At 57.6% G+C, this 24,406-nt stretch overlaps 1 protein-coding gene across 4 annotated transcripts in view; it reads left to right on the forward strand.

Annotated features, from left to right (window-relative positions):
* The first annotated feature begins 789 nt into the window (after positions 1-789).
* Positions 790-24,406, forward strand: part of CTTN (cortactin) — a 29,267-nt gene continuing 5,650 nt past the window's right edge. Inside the window, exons 1-14 of one of the 4 annotated variants that reach the window (XM_045775683.2) lie at positions 790-939; positions 5,219-5,315; positions 7,255-7,341; positions 7,447-7,520; positions 9,494-9,623; positions 13,070-13,180; positions 14,190-14,244; positions 14,993-15,103; positions 15,634-15,744; positions 16,215-16,325; positions 16,836-16,862; positions 18,590-18,645; positions 20,290-20,359; positions 22,150-22,298. In XM_045775683.2, coding sequence (XP_045631639.1) covers positions 7,255-7,341; positions 7,447-7,520; positions 9,494-9,623; positions 13,070-13,180; positions 14,190-14,244; positions 14,993-15,103; positions 15,634-15,744; positions 16,215-16,325; positions 16,836-16,862; positions 18,590-18,645; positions 20,290-20,359; positions 22,150-22,298 — 1,092 coding nt within the window. In that variant the 5' untranslated portion in view covers positions 790-939; positions 5,219-5,315. Of the gene's footprint in view, positions 940-2,373; positions 2,398-5,218; positions 5,316-7,254; positions 7,342-7,446; positions 7,521-9,493; positions 9,624-13,069; positions 13,181-14,189; positions 14,245-14,992; positions 15,104-15,633; positions 15,745-16,214; positions 16,326-16,835; positions 16,863-17,156; positions 17,268-18,589; positions 18,646-20,289; positions 20,360-22,149; positions 22,299-24,406 lie in introns of those variants that run through there. The other 3 variants (XM_045775681.2, XM_045775682.2, XM_045775684.2) reach the window with 3 other exon arrangements.

Consider the following 24,406-nt stretch of genomic DNA (forward strand, 5'->3'; position numbering starts at 1 on the left):
CAGATCTTGGTGCAAATGTTAATTGCCCAAAGAATCCTTCTCTGATCTCCTGGGTGAGTTAAGGTCCCACATTCTCCCCAGGACAATTTCACAACACTTTTGCTTTCCTTATAGCGTCTATCTTGTTTCCTCATTATATATCTGTGCGAGTATGCCTGACTTCCCTTCTAGGCCGGAAGGTCCCTGAGGACAAGGTCCCTCTTTATTCTGCTGACTTTCTATTCTTGATACATATATGGCCTTCTCTGGATGGACGATAGATGTCTGATGGATGGGTAGATGAATGAAGAGCAGATGGGTGGGTGGAGACGATGGGTGATACACCGATGGGTGGATGGATGGAAGATGTGGGTGATGGATGAAGGACGGGCAGATGGATGGATGGATGGAAGATGCGTGGTTGGGTGGGTGGAAGAGTGGAGGCTGGGTGGATGGGGTTTGGATGGTCGGATGGGTGGCTGATGAAGATGCTCGTCCCCGGGCTGACTGGCCATTACAGTCACCGCCTGTGAGTCCACCTTGCCTGGCTCGTTTTCCCTTTCTCACCCGGGGCAGTGCTAGGAATCCGAGAACTCCCCTCGGGAGCATCATCTGCCCCTGAGCGCAGGCCAAGCTGGCGCCCCCCGCGCTTACTCCGTAAGGACTCAACTTCTCTTTCGGGTCGGCCCCGCAGCCCGCACACGGACTGAGCTCGCGCCTGCGCCGGCGAGGGCGCGGCCCGTGCCACGTGGGCGCGCGAGGCGGCTCCGGCCCGAGGGGCCAGAGGGCCGGATTCCCAGGGCGCCCGCAGCCAGCCGCCCACCCGGAGGAGGCGGGGCGGGGCCTCGCGGGGACCCGGATGCGGCCCCGCCCCCCGCCGCGGAACCGGAAGTGGAGCCGGGCGCCCGGGAGCAGCGGGCGCGGCGGAGCCAGGGCAGGGTGGATCGACCCCAGGCTGCGGTGAGCGAGCGCGGCTTCCTCCGGACGGGGCTCGGGGGGGGGCGGCTCTTCTGCCGGCTGCCCTGGGTGCCGCCAGCCCCGGAACGGGAAGGAAGCGGCGGTCGCTGCGGTCTCGCCGCTCTTCCGCTCGCGGTTTCGGGGGCGGCGGGGGGGCGCGGGCCGTCGCTGGGCCCCGAGAGGAGGGCTCTGGGCCCTAAGGGGGAGGAGTCCGAGAGGGAAGGTTGGGCTGCGGGGAGTAAGGGGGACCTGGGGACCAGAGGGGGGCAGGGGTCCTCAGTCTGAGTGCAGGGTGCCTGGGCCCCTAGGGGGTAGGGGGTAAGAGCCGAGGCGGAGAGACCGAGGGTCTGAGCGGGGCGGGGTCGGCCGGGGTCCGAGGGTCCGGGGAGGGAGGCCTAGGGTCGGGAAGGCCCGAGGTCGGGCGGGGTGGAGCCCTGGTCCGAAGGGCCGGGGTCTGGCGGGGAGAAGCTGGGGAAGGGCAGAGGTCGGACCGGGGTCGGGCCGGGGAGGGAGGCTTGGGGCCGGGGAAGGGACGGGGTCGGTCGGGGAGGGGCCGGGTGTTTGCGCCAAGCGGGATCCGCGGTGACCTAGGGGCTGGGGGTCTGGGGAAAGGCCGGGGTCAGGCAGGGAGGGGCCGGGGGGTCCGAGGGCCGGGGCCGGTTGGAGCCGGTCGGGGAGGGGCCGGGGTCTTCCGGTGGCCCGCACCTACCGGGAGGTTCTGCAATCAGGTCAGTGGGAGTGCAGCGACACGCGCAGTTGCGGCTAGTAGAGGCTCTAAATTTGGAGCAGCCCCTCCTCCGGGTGTGTTGGAAGTCACCAGAAAGGTTCTTTTGGGCTGTTTGTTGTGTTTCCATCTTTTGAATATTAGGGGAGTTCGATCGCCCCACTGGAGGGTCGGGAGAAGAGGGGACAGGGCTTCCCTGGACTGGAATCTGTGGACGAGTGGGGCCTCTGGGGGAGGAATCCGGTTTTCCGCTGACCGCAGCTCTGTAGGCATCCCGAATGGGCTCTCCCCTCCCGGGACCGCCCCGCCAGCGCCCCATTTGGGCTGCCTCTACTTGGTCCTGCTGTGCTTTGTCAGGGGTTAACCCCCTGGGTTCTGGCCGCATGGTCCCGCCGATATGCCCAAGGCTGGGAAGGGCTGTGCTTTGGGCGGGCCCGTGCTGTCCCTGCCCCCCTCCGACCCTGCGGTGAGGCACTGCCCCAGTGCGTAGAGGCAGCCCTGTCTGAGAAAAGCACTCCCAGATCACCAAGGAGCCGGAAGAGTCAGTCCTAAAGGCCACTTCCCGGTGTTCCAGAGTCAGAATGGAGAGGGAGGGGGCTGCAGGGTTGTTCCTGATACTTTGTCTCCCAGTGCCTACTGCCGATTTTGGGTGGGCCATTTTGATGGGCTTCTCTTTAAGGCACTTCTGAGTGGTTCTGACTGGTGATTCGGACTTTGCCGGGTGCCAGGCCGCACAGGTAGGTGCTCAGAAAGGGCGCGGTCGAAGGCCTGAGTCATTGGGAGCCCCGGGACTGCCTGGTGCTGCGAGATGCCAGTGTTCCCTGGGTGCCCGCCGGACGTGGGCTCCAGCACGGGCCTCGTCTTCCACGCTTGCCAGTGTGCAGGCTGGTGCCCCCAGCAGACCGAGGGGCAGCGTGCCCAGGCGCCAGGGGGCCTTTCTCTGCGGGAGTGCGTGTGAGGAGTGGGCCTCCAGCTAGTGCCCTCTTGTTCTGTCTGTCTCTCTGCTGCGCTGGAGATCGTGACCTCAGTGGGAAGCTCATTCTGTCCTGTCGTGTCATCTAGAACTTTGTCCTGTAGAGTTTTCCGCTCTGTTTATAGGGCAGCTCACGGTGACATCGCACTTAGCGGTCTTGATGAGTACATGTGACGTTTGCAAGGAAGGTCTGTTAATGGTGAGGGGTGTTTTTTAGTAACAATTTTATTGAGATGCAGTTCACATACCATATAATTCACCCATTTGAAGGGTACAATCAGATCGTTTTTAGTATATTCACAGAGTTGTGCACCGTCATCACAGTCCATTTGAGAATAATTTGATCACCTGAAAAAGGGTCCCTGTTACCTCCTCCCAATACGAGGTAACCACAAATGTACCTTTTATCTCTCTAGATTTGCCAGTTCTGGACATTTCGTGTAGAGGAGACTGTATAGTGCATGGGTTTTTGTGTCGGTTTCTTTTCCTTAGCATGTTTCAGGAGTCATCCGTGCTGTAGCGTGTGGTCAGGCCTTCTCTCCTGTTTATTGCCAGAACATTCCATCACGTGAATGGATCACGCGTACCTGCTACATCACGTGGGCATTTGCGTGGTTTTGCTTTCTGGCCACAATGCACAGTGCGGCTGTGAGCATTCCTGTGCGAGGTTTGGTGGGGATGTAACTTTTCCTTTCTCTTGGGTCTGTCTCTGTGGGTGGGGATTGCTAGGCCACGTGGTCCCTGCGTTTAACCTTTTGAAGACCTGCCCCACTGGTACTCATTTTACTTCACACCAGCGCTGTAAGGCCGTTCTGGTTTCTCCACACCCTCCTCGGATTTGGTATTGTCTGATTTTTTATCTTAGCCATCCTAGGAGGAGTGTTGTGGTAGCTCCCTTGTGGTTTTGATTTGCATTCCGTTCATGGTTCACAGTACCTAGTATCTTTTTGTGAGCTTAGTAGCGTTTACTCATCTTTGGAGAAACGTCTGTTCCATCCTTTCCAGCTGGTTTTACAGTGTGGCTAATTGTCCTGTTCATTGTTGAGTTGTTGGAGTTTTTCTTTATTTTGGGTATATGATCTGAAAACGTTTCTCCCATTCTGGGAATTCTCCTGACTCTCTTGACGGTGTCTTTTGAAGCACAAAGATGCAAATTTTGTCCAATTGAACTGTTCTTTCCTCTTCTCACTTGTGCTTTTGGTGTCACATCTAAGAGCTGTTGCCAGATTGAAGGTTATGAAAATCTTTGCTTATGTTTTCTTGGGAGAGTTTAATAGTTTACGCTTAGAATCGAGATCTTTGACCTGTTTTGGGGTTCATTTTCGTATATGGTGTGAGGTAGAGGGCCAGAGGCATTTTCTTTGGGTCCAAAAAAATACCTTTTCAGTTATCTTTGTGATTTTTTTTTTTTTATTTAAAAATCGGAGAGGGTAATAAATTGTTGTAGATTTGAGGCTATCACTAGCTGCCGTTGGGTAGAGTTTTATAGATGCTTGCTGATTACAGTAGTAACCTCAGTCCCTAGTGTATAGTAAGCAGCCTACAGAAGTTAGGGTTTCCAGAGGGGACTGAGGAGAGAGAAGGAGTGAATAGTAGGGTCAGGAACTCAGTAGGAAATTGAGTGTAGGGAGGGCTAGATCCCTCCAGTTCCTAACGTGGCTGCATGCTGACGTAAGCGGCTCGTGCTTGTGACCGGCTTGTTCCTAGGGAACGAGGGGACAGGATTCCTCTGCTCTGTCATGTCTGGCGTACAGTGCCGGTGGAGGCTGTTGTCACCCCGTGGGGAAGGCGGTGCGTCAGTGGCCCCTGGAATTGGAGCCTTGATCTGCGTGCAGTAACCGTATCCGCTCATTAGAAGCGTCGCCCGCGGGGCGCCTGGGTGGCTCAGTCGTTAAGTGTCTGCCTTCGGCTCAGGGCGTGATCCCAGAGTCCTGGAATCGAGCCCCACATCGGGCTCCTCCGCTGGGAGCCTGCTTCTTCCTCTCCTACTCCCCCTGCCTGTGTTCCCCCTCTTGCTGGCTGTCTCTCTGTCTGTCAAATAAATAAATAAAATCTTTAAAAAAAAAAAAAAAGCGTCGCCCGCTTCTGCACTGCTCCCCGCGTCACCCCGCTTCTCATCCAGGCGGCCGTCACTGTGCAGCTTTTGTCTCCCAGCCACATCATGATCCCTTCAGAGTTTTCCTTATATTATTTTTTAAATTCACAGTAAGAGAATTTTATTATTTTTAGCAAAGTCGTAGTTTAGAATGAGCAAAAAAATGGAGACGTGTCGGGATCGTAGCCAACGGAAGACGTCTGCTAGCGATTGCAGCAGTAATTTCTGTTTGCACGGAGAAAAAACTTTATACAGCTGTAAATCTTTTGAAACTTGCAGTTTTCTGTATTTTCTCAATGTGTCTGAAAATCGATTGAGCTTTTAGGTTAGTAAGATGCAAATCTTACCATCCTCCTTTCAGATTTCTTTACAAAGCCTCGGGAAGCGTGGGAGGATGTCGGAGTTTCCCGAAGGGCCCCGTGCACACGAGGGTTTGCCCAGCCTGCCTGTCACGAGACATCTGAGCTTTTCACCCTTCATCTTTTTGCAGACAGAGGCACTCCCAAATGCCTGGAAATTCCTCCCTGGCTCCCTGGGCTTTCCACAGAGATTCGTGAACAGCGTTTCATCTCCAGCCGGAAAGAAAGGTTTGTGCGTTGTGAGCCTTCCAGTCTTCTCTCCCTTCGGACTGTCAAGGTGGATTCCTGAGCAGGGAAAGGAAGTGGGTGTTCTCCCTTTGGGTCTGCAGAAATAGGGACGGTAATTTTCTGGGAGGAAATTTCCTTTAGAAAGTAAAGTCAGGGGCGCCCGGCTGGCTACGTCGGAAGAGCATGAGACTCTTGTTCTTGGGGTCTTGTGTTCGAGCCCCATGTTGGGTGTAGAGATTTCTTAGAAATAAGTTAAGTCAGTCCAATTTCCAGCGTTGCCTGTGGTTTAGAAAGAGAAAGGGATTCCAGAAAACTCTGGAGTGGAGGAACAGGAAGCATGTCTGTCCTGGGAGGAGCCCTCTGGCCTCTTGTACCTGTGCTGTGGAAGCTGGGAGGAGCTGCCAGGCATGACGTGAGGAAGCACGTGCCAGTGCTTACCCTGCCCTTGAAGGAGGCTGGCTTCCAGAAGGACCACTGAAGACAGGTTCTGCTGTGTTCTCCGGAAGAGTCTACAAAAGCAACAGGCAAAGACCTTTTTCCCTTTAGCCTGCGGGGGAAACGTGGCCTCATTGGCCCTCCCCAGAGACCCAGTCCTTCTGTGTGACCATGTCCTCAGTGGTTGGAACCTCAGGCTTGAACTATGGGCAGCTCACGTCCCACAGCTGGGTGGCACCTTTCTGGGGTAGTGTGACATATGGGGCCCACTTGACTGGGAGAGGCCGACTGTGGGCAGGTTAACTTTCAGGCAGCTGTCTTTGCATTTGGAAGTGGGTGCATGGGGACAGAGCATAGCTGGTGGTTCCTCCCAGGGCTGAGGGTTTAGTCTATTTTTTCTCTAAAATCGTGTCAAAAGTGGATTACATCTGAGATATTCTTGCCGTGCTTGGGACAGCCGGACAGAGGAGAGCAAGGTTTGCGGTGGCCTTGAAGGGACGGCGTTGATCCTGCCTTACCCGGGAGCGTACTGTTCCTGCTCAGGTGACAGTGACAGGAGTCGCATCTGGGAACTTGAGAGCGTTGTGCCCTGATGCGCCCCTCCCTGCCACCTTGAATGTGGACCTGAGGCCCGGCAGAGCGGGGGAGGGGGTGGTGCGGATCTAGACCGTTGGTTTTCGGGCTTGTGAGGGGCTTCTGTCCCGTCTGAGTTCGAGCCACAGAAGGGCCCGTGTGGCAACACAGGAAGTGTCCAGTGGAGGCCTCTGTTCTGACACGTGGACGGAGCTTCTGGTTGATCGAGTTAAAATAATCTTCTAGGTGCTTCCCGGCCTAGGTGAAATTTTATCCATACTTGTGGGGAAAACCAGTCCGTTCTCAGACATCGTTTTCTCTTGAAACCCTGAAAGGTTAGATTTTACCTTTGTGGTTGGGAAAAGCCTAGTGCGGGGAAGGTCTGCAGCTCACGTCCCGGGTACTTCCCCAGGAAGGTGGTGAAGCGACCCTCTCGTCCATCACTTGAAACGTTTATTCACTCGTCAGAGTCCGAGTTAAGGAAGCCACTGTTCCGTGTCCAATAAGTACTTGAGATCAAAGTGGGTGCTCTCTTTTGTGTTCAGTTGTGGGAACACGGGCTTTACACTCGCAGAGTGGGGTGCTGTCCTGTGTGGTCAGCGGTGCTGTCACAGTGCAGGGGGACGTATTCTTAATGAAGTGAGCACACGCATGACTTCTTCATTTTCCAGAAGATGTTCTCATATGAATCGAAGCCCGAGTGTTTCCGACACGTGTTTCAGATGCCATTTCAGAACAGTGCTAGAAATGCAGGGCTGTGTTTCTTTGCTTTGTGGTGTTGTGGTCCACGCGCGGGGCTGGTGGATACCCCTCGCTGGCGTGGCGGCACGGCCCCGAGCCAGGTCGGAGTTGGGGTGCTGGGGGCAGGGAGCCTCCCGGTCGGCCTCGGGGAGCGGCCCGGCCTCCGTGACCCCGCGCACTGCTCTTTCAGATGTGGAAGGCTTCGGCAGGCCACGCCGTGTCCATCACCCAGGACGACGGGGGCGCCGATGACTGGGAGACCGACCCTGACTTCGTGGTACGAGTCAGCAGCCCGCCTTGGCTGTGCTTCTCCCGGGAGCGGCTTTCCTCCGCTGTTGCTCTCGGTCGTGTGGATCTGCTGATCGTTTCTTCTTCTTTTCAGAACGATGTGAGCGAGAAAGAGCAGAGATGGGGGGCCAAAACCGTGAAGGGGTCTGGGCACCAGGAACACATCAAGTAAGAGACTTTCTTCCTGTTGGGGTGAAAACGGTCCCCTGAAAAGCGGGCAGCAGGTCGGGCAGGGGCACTGGCCTCTGTCCCTCACACGGTCCCTCCGTTTGCTGCAGGCGCTTCGTTTTGTCTGCAGGAGACGAGTGTAGGACACGGTGACGTCCTTCTGCACGTGTGTGTGTGCGCGCGTGCGTGTGTGTGCTCCCATGCGCAGTGACTTCGAGTTCCCGCTGCGGACCAGTCCTTTATGTACAGTTCTAGAGTCCCTCTTCCAGCAGCGGAGCTCTCCTCGCGGTCCCCTGCGCTCTCTCTGCAAGTGGCCGGTCCCTGACACGCACTATGTCTTTGAATGCCTTAGACCCGAAACATCCTCACCCCATGATTTTTTATAATTTTACTTTTATCACTGGCCTTTGGGTCCTGGAAGCTGGATTCTAGGCACCGTGTTCTCGCGAAAAGCCCAAATAGGAGAACTGAGCGATCGCCATTGTAGGACTTCGTGGCCTTGTTCCCGACTTGGCCCTGTCTTGAGCTGTCGCCTCTCCGGGTGGTGTTTCCTCGTCAGGAAGTATAGATAAAAGCAGCTCTTTAAAATGGGCTCAGACTTCGGCGTCGGCTGCGCTGGCTTCAGAACGTACCCTCCCGGGGCGCCTGGGTGGCACAGCGATTAAGCGTCTGCCTTCGGCTCAGGGCGTGATCCCGGCGTTGTGGGATCGAGCCCCGCATCAGGCTCCTCGGCTATGAGCCTGCTTCTTCCTCTCCCACTCCCCCTGCTTGTGTTCCCTCTCTCGCTGGCTGTCTCTATCTCTGTCGAATAAATAAATAAAATCTTTAAAAAAAAAAAAAAAAAAGAACATACCCTCCCGTTCCCTGCTCGTGAAGGGCCGTCCCTGACGCACTGACCCCTGGTGGCCACGCGCCTTGCTTGGCCCCGCTGGCTCTTGGGAGGATGGAGCTGCCCTTGGCTGGGAAAGAGTCAGTGAATCATCTATGAAAGAGGGTGAAGTCTGTGGTGTGGGCGTTTTAGACACAAGTGTGTGTGCCTCCCCGATTTGCTGAGTCTGCAGAAGCCCCTGAGGGCATCGAGGGAGGGCCACGGGGCCTGCCGGGAGGGGAGCCAGCACTGTCATGGGTTCTGCTACCCCCCACCCCCCCGCAGTGGATTAAGTCACCCATTCCTCTCCTCAGTTTCTCTTTTCCCGTGGCTTTGAGACGTGTTGGCCGTCGTAGGAGCTCTCTGGTAGAGCAGCCTCTGGGATGGTTCTGGGTGCCCTGGGGTCCTTCTGGGGTGAGGACCAGTGTTCCTCCTCCTGTTCCTGAGGGAGGCGGGGGGGGGGGGCTTGTGCCACTTTGTGGTCTCCTGATGGTCGCAGCTGTAGAGGCTCCCTGACCTGCCAGGTTTTGACCATGTCCTGTGATCTGTTTGACGATCCCCAGTGTTTCAAGTAAAAAGTGGCTTTGGATGATAAATTCTGAAAGTCTTCCGTGTCACATTTGAATATTTCTGGAGTATTTCAAGTAAGGGACACTGTCTAAATGTTCTGCCTCACTGTTTTGGACCAGTGTCCTCAGGGTGTCTGGGGTGGGGGACTGCTGACTTTGTTTCCCCTTCTGCCTTGGGGTGGCGCTCACAGGACTGGGTCTCCTAGTCCCATTACCTGATGAAATAGAAAATCTTTTCTCCATTTGAGAGAAAGTCCATGTTTCAGGATAGCTAGTCCAGGGGGTTTGAGATGCTAACTGTAGGTGAGCAGATTGGTTTCTTTTTCCCCTTAAACTTGACTCCTAGAGCTGCTGGAGCAGATGGGCCGGCTGGCAGAGGAGTCAGGAAAGTAGGATGAGGGCAGGGATTTGGGAGCATGGAAACACGAGATCGCAGGTTTACGAAGGTGACGTCCCCTGTCCTCGTGTGTCCTCCTCGAAGGCGAGGGTGCATTTCTGCTCTGTTAGTTTGTTTTATTTTCTCTCTTCCCGTCAAGCATACACAAGCTGAGAGAGAATGTTTTTCAAGAACACCAGAGCCTCAAGGAGAAGGAACTTGAAACAGGACCAAAAGCGTCTCATGGTTACGGAGGGAAGTTCGGCGTGGAACAGGACAGGATGGACAAGGTGAGGGCGTGGCCCCTTCATGCCGGTTCTAGACGAGCGCGTGGTCGGCGAGTGGGGCCTCAGACCTCCTTGGATTCAACATTTTCCGTCAGTTTGGAGCTGAGATTTGCCAAAAGTAACCCTCTGTTGATGGACCTGACTCGTGAAGTGCTTTTGCTAGTTAGAAACTCTTTTAGGATTCTCACGGTTGCCAGGGTGTGGGTCACGCGTAGGGAGACCCGGGGGGCTCTGGGCTTTGGGGGGCCCGCCCTGTGACCCAGACAGAAGCCCAGAGGCATCTTGACCACAGGTATTGGCGTGACCACTGTGCACAGTTCAGCTTGCAGCCTAACCTGGACCAGTCTGCGGACCAGAAGCAAATCCGGGAGCTCCCTTGTTTCATGCCACAGGCGAACATTCAGCCAACAGGGATGCTGACATCCCTCGTGCAGGAATGCCCTTCATACAGCAGTCTGGCGCTCCATGTAACACGGAGCCCCAGCCCACGAGGCCAGGAGAGGACACTCCTGTGAGAACAGTGGGCTCCGGGAACAGTGGGCCTCCCCTGAGCCGTCACCAGTCGGGTTGAGGCATCTGGGTACACGGTGTCAGCGTTGTTGACTGAACACATGAGCCTCTGAGAGCACTTTGCGTCTTCTCGGTCCTGAGAGCAGAGGAGCTCTGGGGGGCTGATTCTGCAGGAGAGCAGCGAGCAGGGGGCAGTGTATCGGAGCTTCTCCACTGAAAGCAGTTCTTTACGTCTCCGGACGCTCCCGTAGACACGAACTTCCCAGTCTGAGCAACGGGAGATTGTTCTGACCCGACAGGTGTCTGCCTTTATTCTGCGTAGAGGGGAAGCCATCCTTTGATAGCGAGTTCCGGTGTGTAATTCCAGACCTGTCCCCCCTCCCCGCGCATGCACGGATCGGGTTCCGTGTCTGAGCTGACGTGGAATGACACTGCTGGGTCACAGTGTACCACACTGCACTGTGATACCACGGAGTGGGTGTGGGGGGGGGGCTGTGGGCACCCCAGACCGGGTCCAAAATTCGCCTAAGCTGGAGTTGGACCAAGGGTGAGCTGCAGGAAAGACACAGGGACGTTTCCTGGTGTGACTGTCTATCAGCAGGGAGTTGTCTGGAGTTCTCTCAGCAGGGAAAGGGGGGAGCAGAATAATCTTTGGATTCTATAAAAGCCTGGGAGCTTTCTGCAGTGCGAACAGAGAACCCCCATGTGCTGAGGACAGAGAAGCAGGCAGAAGCCTTTCCCACCCCAGACAGAGTCTGTGCACGTGGGATTGGGGGAGAAATTCATTATCAATTTGGGCCCCCCCAGGTCTGGGTTGGAAAAATGACACACTGGGGAAAATAAAGTATCAAGGAAGAGCTCGATGGCGTAACGACACGGTGCTCACTTCTGGCTTCTCTGCTGCTAGTGGGACTGCCCCTCCTGCCCTCCCAGCACCTTGGCCCCAGTCCTTTCTAGTTGAGAAGCTTCCCTGAGGACTCCCCCCTCCTACAGCCCGCAGTGGCCCTTCCCTGTGCCTTCTCCCTGTTGTCCTCTGCTCCCTCTCCACGTCCCCGCCTTTCCGTGAAGGCTCTTCGGGGCTGGCACCTGTCCTCACCTGGTGCGTGACCGCGTACCGTGAAGATGCTCAGGGATGTCTTCGTGCCCAGGCCGCACGTCTCTGGCCGCTGTGTTAACGGTCCCCAGACGGCTCAGGGAAACTCTTGTGCCTCTGGGCTGGTGGAGTGGGCGGCGCCCCTCAGAGAGGAACGTGCTGGGGCTGCTGCTGTGGCTCGCCGGTCCTCCCTCCGTGCCTCACGCCGCACTTTGGCGAGGCTGGCTTGCAGCTCCTGGCGGCACGATTGGACCGGGTGTCAGAAGTAGCGAAGATTCCCAAACCGAGTAACTCTTACTTGTAACTTGTTCTCTCCGGAAGTTGGGAAAAGGCCTAAGGTCCCTGCGTGGAGAGTTGAGGACAGTGCGGTAGAGAGTTCCCGAGTAAGACCCATCTTGGGCGGGCACGGTTTGCCAGAGGCCTGTGGCCTGGGCAGGTGTGGCAGCCTCTGGCCTTGTCTGTGTGGCTGGCAGGCATCCTGCCCCTCGCTCCAGGTCGAGCTGGCCGTGGCCTAGGCGGCAGGCCTCCTTCCTGGTCTCCGCTGCACCCCGGAACTGGAGTGTGGTTCCAGGCGCCCAGACGGTGCCCTGCCCCGCGCTGACGTCTAATTACAAACACCACTTTGTCAATGGGGTAAATCTGTGTTGGTAAAAAAGTTTAGAAAAATTGCTGTCACTCTGGCTACACTTTTAGAAAAGTTTTCTTATAACTTCTTTCACTTCTTTCTGCTGAGATTCGTGCTGGGGGACCCCTTTGTCAGGCTGCCCCTCAGGGTTGCTCTGCCAGTGCTTTCTGGGGAGGGAGACCCCGGGGGCTGCGGGCCGTCGGCGAGTCTCTGAGCTTGTCGGTCAGTACCGACGTCGAGCAGCCTCGGGGAGGAGGCAGTATGCAGCCCCGGTGCTTGCAGGAATGCTCCACTGCTCCTTCCCCGGGGTACGGCGAGCACGGACTCCTGGGTTGCCTACGGAGGGCCCGCAGTGGTGCTGACTGTACTTCAGTTCAGCCTGAACCCGGGTGTCCTGTGAAGCCCTGGACATCTGGGGGGGTCTGTGGGGTGCTGCCCCCGTGCCCATGCCGTGTCACAGGGCCCCGCCATCCGTGGTCACTGTCCATTCTCAGAGCGGAGCTGGGTACCCGGGAGGCTGGCCAGGGCTCGGGGCTGCTCAGAGTTCGGTAGTAAATGTGTTCAGCTTTGCAGGCTGTGGGGTCTCCAGCAATTTCCTGAATTTGGTGGCTGAGTCTCAGAAGCGGCCTCAGTATGTAAATGAGCAGATGTGGCTGTGTTCCAGAAGCTTTATTTACAAAGAGCTGGGTGCCGGTGTGGCGCAGAGGCCATGGTTGGCGGGGTCGGCTGCAGACAGCAGGGCGGGCGGAGGGCGGCTGAGGCCACCTCCTTCCCCGAGGGCCGCGTGGGGACGCGGTGGTGCCTGCTCCTCCCCTGCACGGGGTGCTCACTCGGTAGACTAGTGGCTGGATGTGTGTCGTAATAAGCTCGCTGTCTGCAGCTAAGTCCGTTAGCAAGGTATTTCTGGTCCCCGTTCCCGCATCACGAGGTATGGACGTACCTCGCTTTAGCAGAGCAAGTAACTGTCACCAGCAGTCTCCGTGGGCAGGCCAGGTGTCGCAGGCCAGGTTCGGGCCGGAATTGACCTTGGGGTCCTTGCCTTGTCCCCATTGCATCCAAAGGCCCCACGTGGCAGGGTCTCTGGCGGCTCTGGGGACACCCCCTGCCGGTGTTCGCACTGCGTGAGTTTCGGGGAGGAGCCCAGCCTGGGGCCGCATGGTCCCTGCGTTGGGGTAGCCGGTGCGGCCGGCAGCTAACACCCCCCTCCGCACCCTGTTCCAGTCAGCTGTCGGCCACGAGTACCAGTCGAAGCTCTCCAAGCACTGTTCCCAGGTGGACTCCGTCCGGGGCTTCGGAGGCAAGTTTGGTGTCCAGGTGGACAGAGTTGACCAGGTGAGTGTGGCGTCATGGGAAGCAGCACCCGGGCGATCGGGCCACTCTCTCCAGACTGGGGAGTCTGCCGGGACTCTGACGGTCGCACGGGGTGCTTCTCACTCGGCACTGCGGGGTGGGCGTCCCGATGGCACGATTCCTAGGTGCACCCCCAGGCCCTGAGAGGACTGGCTGGCTGGGTTAAAGAAGTGACAACAGGAGCGTGTGAGGATCTTTGCTGTTCGCTGTAGTTGCTCCGTGTTGGTGTCCGCTCAGCAGATGGACCAGGGACAGCCTTAGATCTGCCTGAGAATGTGCCCTTGGGGACCATTTCTAGCCACCCTCCCTGCATGGACGTCCCCACGACAGGACAGTGTTCGGAGCAGATACTGCAGACCCCCGGCTCCCCGCCAGCCCCACACGCCCATTTCCAGGACGGAGGCCTGGCGTCCAGGTGCCATTCTGGTGCCTTTGGGGCTCAGTCTGTCCTCTGATTCTCTGACCGAGGGCTGTCAACACCTTGGTTTCCCACCCAGCATTTGAGAGCCTGGACTGTGGGGTTGAATCTCAGTCTACATGCAGGCTTTGCTCCCTATTAGCCGTGGTTCTGTCTTAACTGTAAAATGGGGTGATGATGCCGGTCTCTCCCGGGGCAGTGCGTGCACATGTCCCCACCGCCCTGTTCTCGTGCCTTATGTCCGTGTTGCTCTTGGAAGAGCTCACATGGAAAGCAAGGTTACGTGTGGCAGTGGGAGTCGTCCCAGGTTGGCATCGTGGGGCTGAAATCCACAAGCGGAACTTGGTGTACAGCTTGGCCTGCACAGCCCACGGGGCCCTGGCGCACGTTTTGTGGCCCCACAAACGTGACACCAGAGCTTTGGGCACTGATTAGACCTGCACCTGGCTTAGGAAATCAGAGGTCAAAAAATAATGTGGTTTGTGTTTTTAAAAATGTCATATGTAATGTGGGTTTAGATGAACTGATTTGGAGGCATTTAAAAATGTGTTCCCCTCTTTTTGGTACCTGCAGTCTGCTGTAGGCTTCGAATACCAGGGAAAGACCGAGAAACATGCCTCACAGAGAGGTGAGCCGCGCCGTGGACAGGAGGGCTGCGCCGTCTCGCCGCGCTGGGGAAGAGAGCGCTATGACCGGAGATGATTACCTGGGGAGGGCTGTGTCCCTTTGGGAGGGCCGTGCTCCCTGCACGTCCGGGTTGCATGTCACCGTGGTGCCTCCCAGGCTGCGGCAGAGGCTGCCTTTTCTCCCTCTGAGCGGCGTTGTCCCGGGAGAGTCTGCTCTCGGGGGTGGCTGCCCCAGCAGTGGGAAGCGGGGCCCTTAGATCACTGGTGCTTCACTGTGCGTGTGGTCCTCACCCCGCGCTGGCTGACCTTCGTCATGCCAGTGTCTTAAAGCCTTTTTTGAAAACAGAAGCAGGTCACTTTCTCAAAGCGCTTGATGCGTTTTTTGCGCGCGGGTTTGCGTCTGCGTCTTGCGTGTCATCCATGGCTCCGGGAGCAGGCACTTTGTCCATTTGGCTTGGTGCGGACCTTCCCCGTCCCTTCGGGAAGGGATGAGCTACACAGCTGGCTTTGTTCGGACGGGACCGCAGCTCATGTGTGCCGTTGGGAAAGACGCTCCCATCTCGCGGTTGCCGGAGACCGTGCTGGAGACGGAGTCTGGGGTCACTCATGCGGGGGCCTTGGCGGGCGGTTTAAACCGTGTGCTTGATCTCTTGCTGAGTCCTGTCTCCAACATGTTTTTGTCTTGATCGGTTGAAGAGCCGAAGTGACAGTTGAACCTGTCACCAGGCCTCTTCTGCCCTGTCTCCGCAGACTACTCGAGCGGCTTTGGTGGCAAGTATGGCGTGCAGGCCGACCGCGTGGACAAGAGCGCCGTGGGCTTCGACTACCAGGGCAAGACGGAGAAGCACGAATCGCAGAAAGGTCGGGCCGCCAGGAGCACCGCTCCTCCCCGCGTGGGGCCTGCCCTCCCCGTCTGTCCCACACGCACAGACATCTGTCCGCACCAGGGGGTTTTCGCCCCCGTGCCAGGCGGCCCATGGGACAGTCATGCAGGAGTGCAACTGCTGGGTCATAGGGTAGCTGTGTGTTCAACTGTTTGACGAAATGTTTTCCTGAGTGGCTGCCCCGGCTTGCGTTCCCACCAACAGTGTGAGACGGTTCCCCTTTCTCGTCGTTCTCACCACCGTCAGACATGCTTATCTCATGGTCTTCTTTGGAATGCAGTGAGGATGAGACGATTGCTGAAATCCGTTGCTCTTGCTGCCCTCACGTTTCTGTTGTTACATATCAAGTGATACTTTCCAGTGTCTCCCGTGTTAGTGATCTTACAGTGCGCCCGAAAGGTTTTTGGTTTGCGTTGGTTTGTTTTTAATTGGGCGATGAGAACACCTTCTCAGATGAGCTCACTGATTGTGTTGCTGGTGTATAAACAGTACTTCTCTTGCGTGTAGATTACTCCAAGGGCTTCGGCGGCAAGTACGGCATCGACAAGGACAAGGTGGACAAGAGTGCCGTGGGCTTCGAATACCAGGGCAAGACGGAGAAGCACGAGTCGCAGAAAGGTGCCTCCCCTTTCTCCTCTCCTCTTGCCGGCAGCTGGTAGCATGATGAGTGTTGGCCAGAACAGAAAGGGAGAGCATCACCAGGAACCTCTAAAGTAGATGCCTCTTTTTAATTAAATACCACACTTTGAATTAGCAAGTTCACAAACACCGCTGTTAAATGAAGAAGCCACATCCTGACATGTCTTTGGCCCCGGCACCCCAGCAGTTGCCTGTAATTATGGCCACGTGTCACATGTCTGTGTTGTAAACGGGGAGACCATGGCGGCTTAGAGCGTCGTACTTGGGGTCCTCTTGGTGCTCACGGCGCCAAGCCTTAGATCAGGCTGCTTCCCAGACGTTCTTGGGGAGGCCCTCTTCCTGCGGGAAGAGAGATGGAGTTAGCAGGTTGTGTGTGTCTGACTGTATTAGGAATGTGCTCCCCGTGCTCCCCGCTAACTCTAGACTGTGGCCTTTTCTTGTGCGTATAGACTATGTGAAAGGGTTTGGAGGAAAGTTCGGTGTACAGACAGACAGACAAGACAAATGTGCTCTTGGCTGGGATCACCAGGAGAAGTTACAGCTGCACGAATCCCAAAAAGGTACATTTATTATGCCTATTCCTGCTTGAGATCGTTCCAGAAGTTAGTTTGTTCTGTCCACAGGTCCACCAATGTGCTGTGTTTTTGCTACATTTCTGTCATGTGTCATTTTCTCTCCACTGTTTGGGGTTGTCCTGTGCCTGCCACAGTTTTGAAACCCTCCCCCCCCAGCTACTGTAGCGATGAGCCCTCCTCCCCCTGGGAGCTGCTGCGAAGGGGGCGCCATGCCCACCTGTGCTCCCAGGAGCGTCCTGGGAGTGCCACTTTCTCCCCGCATGTGTGTCCCCGTTGATAAAGTGTGCCGCGGGGCGCTGCCTCCGCTCGGGAGCGTGCTCATGGCAGAAAGAACACCGTCCCTGGGGCCTGGGCTGTGGGATGGGGTGGGGTAGGGCCCCTTCGCGTGTGCCCCGGCCTCGCACTCGCCCTTGCGGCCAGCACACTGGGAAGCGGGGCAGACGCGCGGGGCCCCGTGATACTGTGTACAACGGGTCTCTCTCTTCACACGCACAGAGATGCACTCTCGTGTCTGCGGTGCGGGTAGGATCCCGAAAGGAAGCCTCAAAGCATGGAGTGCTTTTTCTGAATCATTTCACGTGCAGTTCCTAACCTGTTTTCAGATCTCGGCTGAAGTGTTAGGAGTTGCGGTGTGTCCTGCAGCCTTGGGGCTGGCTTGGGCCCGTCTGTGAGCCCGGGAGCCGGCCCCAGCGCCTGCGCTCCGCCGAGCTCTGCTGTCTGGAAGTGATGTGTTGGACGCTTGCCCTTGCGAATCCGATTCTAACCAAACCGTGTTTCCTGTCCCGGTCTTCCCTGCTGTTGCTTGTGGATTTTCAGATTATAAGGCCGGTTTCGGAGGCAGATTCGGTGTTCAGTCCGGGAGGCAGGACTCCTGTGCTGTGGGATTTGATTACAAGGAGAGGCTGGCCAAGCACGGGTCCCAGCAAGGCACAGTCGCTCAGCAGCCCCCCCCCGCCCCCCCACCCCCCCCTCCCGCCGGTGCAGCCACCTCTAGCACGGACTTCAGGGGCTCAGCCTTCCGAGTTAGCCGCTGTTGCTTGTCAGGGGCTCGTGGGTGTGTTTGACCCGGTTTTACGCTGGAGTGACTCTGACTTGCACCGCTTTCCGCCCCTCTGCCCTTTAGAACCTGTGCGTGGTGGGATGGGTAGTTGCAGGGTAAAGTCCTCCTAACCCCGTAACATGACTAGGTTCGGGGGGGGGGGGGCTGTCTTTGGTCTCCCAGCAACCTTCTCCAGGAGCTCTTGCTGCTGACCATGACCGCTGGGAGTCACCCAGTGAGCTCCTTGGTTCCGTCTGGCCCCGAGCCTTCGACCAGAGGCGAGGTGGCCGTGAGGGGCACAGGGCAGGCATGTTTTGTGTGGTTTCTGTGTTTCCCTTGTGGTGTCTTTGCGTGGGGGGATGTTTTCTGTCTGTTTTTGTTTTTTGGGTGACACCATCTACGTATAACTTCTTCACACAGAGCCGGTAGTATGTGCACAAAACTGAAAAGAAACGGGGAATTTCTAGGTGTAGATATTGGGAATCTGGCCAATGCATTTTCCTTCTTTAATTACCGTCCAAACTTGGACTGAGTTGTTCGAACTGGGAGTACAGCTGGAAAAGGAGCGATGGCGGGAGCAGAGTTCAGGCGTCCGGTGCCAGGGTCTCAGAGGGGCAGGAGCACGCACTCGGGTCCATCCGGCAGACGGCACGGGGACGGCCTTGGCTCTCTCCGTGGCCACAGTGCTGCATGACAGCGTGACTGCCACATAGATCTGTGTTGCTGGGACATAAGTACTCGGCCAATAGAATTTCCCCATGGAATCGTTTTTTCTCTTAAGAAGCAAGAGAAGCCTGTGTTGAGCCTCGTCTTAGCGCTCAGTAGAGCAGGACACAGGAAGGGACGCGCCGGTCAGCTGTTGCCGGGCGGAAGACTGGGCTCTTGAAGCGGTGCATTCCCCGGCCCGTGCTGCGGCCTCCTCGCCCTCACTGCCTGCCAGCCCGCTCCCGGCACCCTTTCTGTCCCTCGGGAGAACGCGGGAAAGCATGCACACACCTCTTTCCTGCCTCGCACCTGCCTGCGTACTGAATACCATCGGTAGAAACAGAACTCGCCTTGCAAGTAAAGACACATCGTTTGGCGGTTCTCGTTCCTTTTTGCGCTGGGTGCATTTTCTTGGGCTGTTTCTGGATCTGTCTGCATGCCCCTGCTGGCCGCCCTGTGCTGGTCCTCGACCTCAGAGTAAGTGTTGTGTTGTGCCCCATTTCAGACTACTCCAAAGGATTCGGCGGGAAATATGGGGTGCAGAAGGATCGGATGGATAAGGTGAGTATTTCCAATCCAGGGCCGAGTATTTTCTGCTGATAGGTTTGGGAGTTTATGGAGCTCTTGCTGTGTGCTGCTCCGGGGCTGGTCTCTGGTGGGTGTTGGCTCACGTGTTCAGAAGGACAGACGCTTGAGCGGTGCCTCCCGTGTGCCAGGCCTCACCTCGTGTGCCAGGGGGTCCTGTCCTGGGCTGCGCATAGCCGTGTGGTGAGGCAGAGGATACCATCCATGCCCGTCTTATAGTTGGTCCCCGGCCAGGCAGGGCACCAGGCAGTGCCCATGCTTGGCCACCATGCCACGCCACGCCAGGGCGTGTGGCTGGACCATCGTTGGAACCTGGAAACTTAGACTCTAGGCCAACACGACAGCCCAAGAGCATGTGGCTCTCTGAATTCAGCTTAGTAGTAAACCAAATTGGAAATTGGGTTCCTTGGTCACACGGGCCACGGTAGAAGAGCCCACTGGCCACGTGTGGGTGCTGGCTGCCATGTTGGAATATGCTCTCGCTGTGGAAGGCCCCTGGCACCGTGTTCGTCTAGAGCCAGAGCCTAAGCGCTGGGCCGTGTCTTACAGCGCTCCCCTTGAGATAGCTTGTTCCTCTCGCCAGGGACTTTTGTCTCTTCCAATGGCTTCAGAGTCTGGGCGGGTTAGTTTTAAGCACGTGTCGGATGGCTGTGCTCCCCGTTTACGGCCCATCTCCATCAGCATGGTGGGCTTCTGAGCTCCACACTGGGGACTGGGAGCGGCTCCATCCCCTCCGATCAGCTGAACAAAGGCCGTCCAGCCCAGTCCTGTGCCTGGCCCCTGGTCACCGATGGCAGGGCCGGTCCTCCCGTAGTCCTGCTTCCTTTGGGCTCACAGCTGGCCACACAGACATCATCACCCACAGGACCCCAGGGACCCCAGCACGTGACCGTGTGTGGGCCCTTGGAGCGAGTGGCAGGGCACAGGCTTGGAAAGGTGTGGGGACTACGCGGGTTCCGGTAAATGTGCACAAGGGGTTCAGAGCCAAGCGGTGACACGAGGTTGTCGCTGAGAGAGGTGGGGTCTCTGGGACTTGGGTCTGCAGTAGTCCCTGGGGGTGAGGGAAATGGGTGGGAGGTGTCCCGCAGGCTGGACCAGGGGACGGCGCAGAGTCCCTGTTGAGTAGCAGCAGAGGGAGAGGGTTCTGGTCAGGGAGGAGCAGGTAGGGCGCGGTGCAGAGAGAGCACAGCCGGGGCAGAAGCCCCCAGGGTGGTGGCAGAGACGACCCTGAGCAGCATTCTGGAGAACTGGCTGGACGAGGCCATCACGCCTTGGAGCAGCGGGGAGCAGTCGGGGGGGTGCAGACACCCGCTTCCCTCAAGGCTGCAGGGGGTCGGGGGGGCGTTTGAGACTGTTCCGGGGTTCGCTCTTGGCGTACATCGTGCGGGTCTGAGCAGATGGCGACGACACCGTCCCCCGGTGCAGCATCGTATGGGGCAGTCTTACCAGCCTGACAGCCTCCTGCGTCGGCAGAGAGGCGGGTGTGAGGCCTCTGGGCACTCTCGGCCGTTCTTCTGGAAGCTGCAGGCAGGCTCCCACACTCGGGTGAGGTCAAAGCCCCTGCAGGCTGCAAGGATGAGGGAAGGTGCTCCCCTCATTTTCCCGCTTCTGTCTTGGTAGAACGCTTCCACGTTCGAGGATGTTGCCCAGGTGGCCCCTGCTTATCAGAAGACTGTCCCCGTCGAGGCAGGTAAGTTGCGGCCGACCCCAGGGCCTTGGTTTTCCTGGGATGAACTTGCGCGCCGTGCGGTGTTCCCGTCGTGGGCACAGCATGAGCTGGGGGCAGTGGAGAACACCCTTGTTCTGCTCACTTCGGGGAGGGGGTTTCGCCGTGCCGCGACGGAAGGCCTGCGTGTCCCCGCGGAAGCACGTGGGCTCTTTCCGACGTCGCGTGTTGCGGCGCTCTGGCAGTGGATGGTCTGTGGGGGGTGCCTCCCAAAGCAGAGCCGGGCCGGCCTCCCAACCACAAGGGCCCCCCACACTGCCGGGTACTGGGTTCTGGGGGGCTCTAGTGCCTGCAGACCCCCAGCTGGCCAGTGGGGCCAGGCAGGCGCGCTGTGATGGGAGAGATATGTTGCTCGCCTGTGCGGAAGCCAAAGTAGCTGCTGTCGCCCTTTCTGTCTGCGGGCCCTGCACCAGGCTGCCCCCAGACAAGGCGCCCCCCACCCGCTTCTGCCATGGGGGCCACACCCTGAGGAGTATTGCTGAGTGGGGGAAAGTGCTTGGAATGTGGTAAATGGACAGTAGGAGGCAGACGGTCCCCATTGTTTCCTGTGGACGCCCAGGTCCGCGGTTCCCGGACTTGGGGGTCTGGGGACATTTCAACACTCAAAGGGATCGTTTGTGGGGCTTGTGTGTCTTGATCTTTGCTGTAGTGGGATTAAAACACAATTAAGATTTTATTCACTTAAAAACAACAAAACATCACATGTTAACATAATACTACTACTTACGGAAAAAATAACCACATTTTTGAAGCAAAGCCTGTGCAGAAGCGTGGCATTGCTTGGCGTTGTCTATAAATGTCCTTAGTCAAAGACCTTTATTCTTAAGCTGCTTCTGCGTTCGATCTATTGTGGTAAATGACGTTTAGGAAGGAAATCTGGACTCCAGCGTCTCGGGTCACTGCGGATATTCCTCAGCAACCCTGCACTCGGACACCCAGTGGTTTCCCAGTGCTCTCGGAGGGTCGTCTCCCTTACAAGCGCATGGTTCTGGATCGCGCGTTGGACGTTTGCAGGGTGCTAGACCGTTGACCATTGAGTTAAGCTGAACTTCCAAGTGTTGTGTTTTTCCTTCTGCAGTCCCCCCGGTGACATTCATTCACGGTACCGTCAGTCTTACCAGAGTCCTTACGTGGAACTGGGGAGCTGTCATGCTCAGAGCAGATACAAGTTTTCCACAATTCTGATTTTTCTTGAAAGCTTGAATTTTCCCATTGACAACAGATAACTGATGTTTTTCTTGACACGATAGACAGAGTTTATTCATTTTAGAGAGAATGTCTGCCAGATACCAAAGGTGCACACCATACTTGGCCAGTTGTCTCGGGGCAAAGTGATGTTCCGTGAACACTGAGCTCAGCCCGCAGCTCAGCACGACGGTTCTCCTTGAGACGACCGCACACGGCCCCGTCGGCCGCAGGAGGTTGGCAGGTGTGGGCTCGGGGCTTGAGGTCCACACAACGTCAGAGCCTAGTGCGGTGCCATCAAGGACGTCGTTAGGGAAAATGATGTGCTCCCATCCTGAGTGTGCGCTGGGGAAGAATGCAGGGCCGTTTGGAATAGAAAGTACTCCAGATTCTGGGCTCCCACCGCCCGGCAGCACGTGCATGAGCTGGAGGCGCGGCGGCGGGCGGGCTGAGCTGGCTGCTGGGGGCGCCGCTGGCTCCTGGGGGGGTGGGTAGGCCGCCCTGGCACAGGGTCGGGGGGATGCGCCGCTGCTCTGACGCCCGGCGTGCATCTCTCCTCCCCTCTGTAGCGAACAGCAGAACAAGCAACATTAGAGCCAACTTTGAAAACCTGGCGAAGGAGAAGGAGCAGGAGGACAGGCGGAAGGCTGAAGTGGAGAAGGCCCAGAGGATGGCCAAGGAGAGACAGGAGCAGGAGGAGGCCCGGAGGCAGCTGCACGTGAGTGTGCCTTCTGGGCCCGTGGTCCAGAAGGTTCTCTGTGGAAAACGTTTGGAACTGTAGTTGGAGGCTTTGCTGTTAGGGACCGTAACTCTCAGCCACATACGTGGTGGAGCCTTTGACCGCCGGTACTGGCCGGTCAGCCATGCAGCTCCCGTGCCCTGGTGACTCCCGAACCCGCCCGCCTCTGAAATCCTCCTTCCGCGGAGCCCCGGGCCCCACATGTGCCTGGCGGTCTCTGTCCTGACCTGGAGCCCTCTGGAACCCCCTTCTCCCTGGGGAGAGGGCTAGAGTACAGAGGGGACTCCCTGTGAAGGAGCAGTGCCGCTCTCTGCTTTGCTGACTCCTGCTTCTCTCTGCACCTGCATCTGCCGTGTGTGCGCGTCTCTGTCTCCGACAGGCCAGAGGAGGTGGGAACAGGGGCTGCGGGAGGAGAGCCGAGGCCTGGGCGTGTTCCTTCCTCGGCCTTCCCCGTGGCTCTGGTCTCCACCTGATCACCTGCTGACCAGGCAGCCTGCGCCCAGCAGTTCCCCGGGCCGGACGGCTCTGCACCCCTCTCTCGGGGGAGTTAGGAAGCCGAATCAGAGGTCAAGCCCGTGAAGTTCTTCCGTAAACCGGAAAGCTTTGTTCCACGCTGTAGACGTCTCCTCCCCAAAATCAGTACTTAGGGCTCAGAGAACCCCCTTCGAGGGGGAATGGAGAGTGAGGACATAAACGTGCCGCGAGCACCAGAGACACGTATTAAATGCGCCCTGATGGTGGTTTTATCACACGCAGACAAGGAACAAGTTTGTGTAATGACCTTTTACGATTCCGTGGTTGCTGGAAACTTTTGAATTAAGGAGCTTATAGGTTAGGTTTTCTTGGTTGTTCAACTCACGAATATGCACATGATACGGCATTTTTCCTGACATCCTGGTCTTGTCACATACTTGTGCCCTCCTCATCTCGGGCGTGCGCGTTGTAGTGGCCGAGTCCCGTCTGCATCCGGTCGGTGCAGGAGGAGTGGGCGGCTTGCGGAGGGCTGTCGCCGTGTTCTGTCAGGCACCGCCGTGTTTTCCTGTCCCTTCCGCCATGTCGTCCTCCGCTTCCAGCCCTTGCCCCATGCCTCTGCCGGTCCCCGGGAGCCACTCCCCACTCTGTCCTCATTCCAGAGTCTTTTGGGCCGTGGGGCGCTCCTGTGGGCGGGTGGGCAGGGCTTCACGAATCCGCACGCGCTTGACTCTCAGGTCCTGCTGGCTCGCTGGGAGAAGTTACTCTCTGTGGCCAGCGGCTGTGAGAGGGGCTGTCACAGGTCCTTCTTGTAGGACAGCCCAGGTGGCAATGGCAGCCCGGGTTTCTGGCCGGGCCTGTGGAGCCCAGCCCAGACTGGACATGCGCGCCCCCCCACCCCCGTGGGCACACGCCTGGCCCTGGGTGTTTAAGCTCACGCCGGCTCCAGGCAGCGTGTGAGCCTGACTGTCCTGCTGGCAGCCTGCTGGGGTGGAGGCTGGGGAGGGTTGGTTCTTGCTTCTGCTGCTTCCTGGTGCGGGACCCTTGTGGTCCTCTGTCTCTTCCTCCGTGACATCAGCTGTCCGCAGGGTTTTTCTGGGGCTGCCATCCCACATGACCCCGGACTCCGCCTCAGAGCAGCACATGTGGACCCTCTCACAGTTCTGGGGGCTCCAGAGGAGACCTATTCTCCTGGCCTTTTCCAGCTTCTAGAGACGCCCATGTTCCTTGGCTTGGGGCCTTGCCAGCCTCGGCTTCCGTGGTGACATCTTCTGATGAGTTCTGCCTCCCTCCAGGAGGGAAGGACCCTGTGGTTCTGTCAGGTGCACCCAGGGAATCCGGGATTGTTCCCCACCTCTCGTCCGTAACTGCCTGCATCCTCAGTCCCTTCAGCCCTGCGAGGTCGCCTCCTCCCAGGATCTGGGGGCTGGGGTGTCCGTGTCTTTGAGATGCCATTAATCTGTTCACTGCAGCCCACGCTCTGGCCCCCAGAGATTCCTGTCTGTTCGACGTGTAGAACACACCCCATTTGTAGGTCCCCAGAAATCCGTCCCGACAGCAGCAGCTCAGAGCCTCGAGTTCCTTATCTGGTCACCTACATGAGGTCTGGGCCAGGC

This window comes from Ursus americanus, chromosome 24 (genome assembly GCF_024610735.1).
Source record: "Ursus americanus isolate L20-20 chromosome 24, mUrsAme1.1.p, whole genome shotgun sequence".
NCBI lineage: Eukaryota > Metazoa > Chordata > Mammalia > Carnivora > Ursidae > Ursus > Ursus americanus.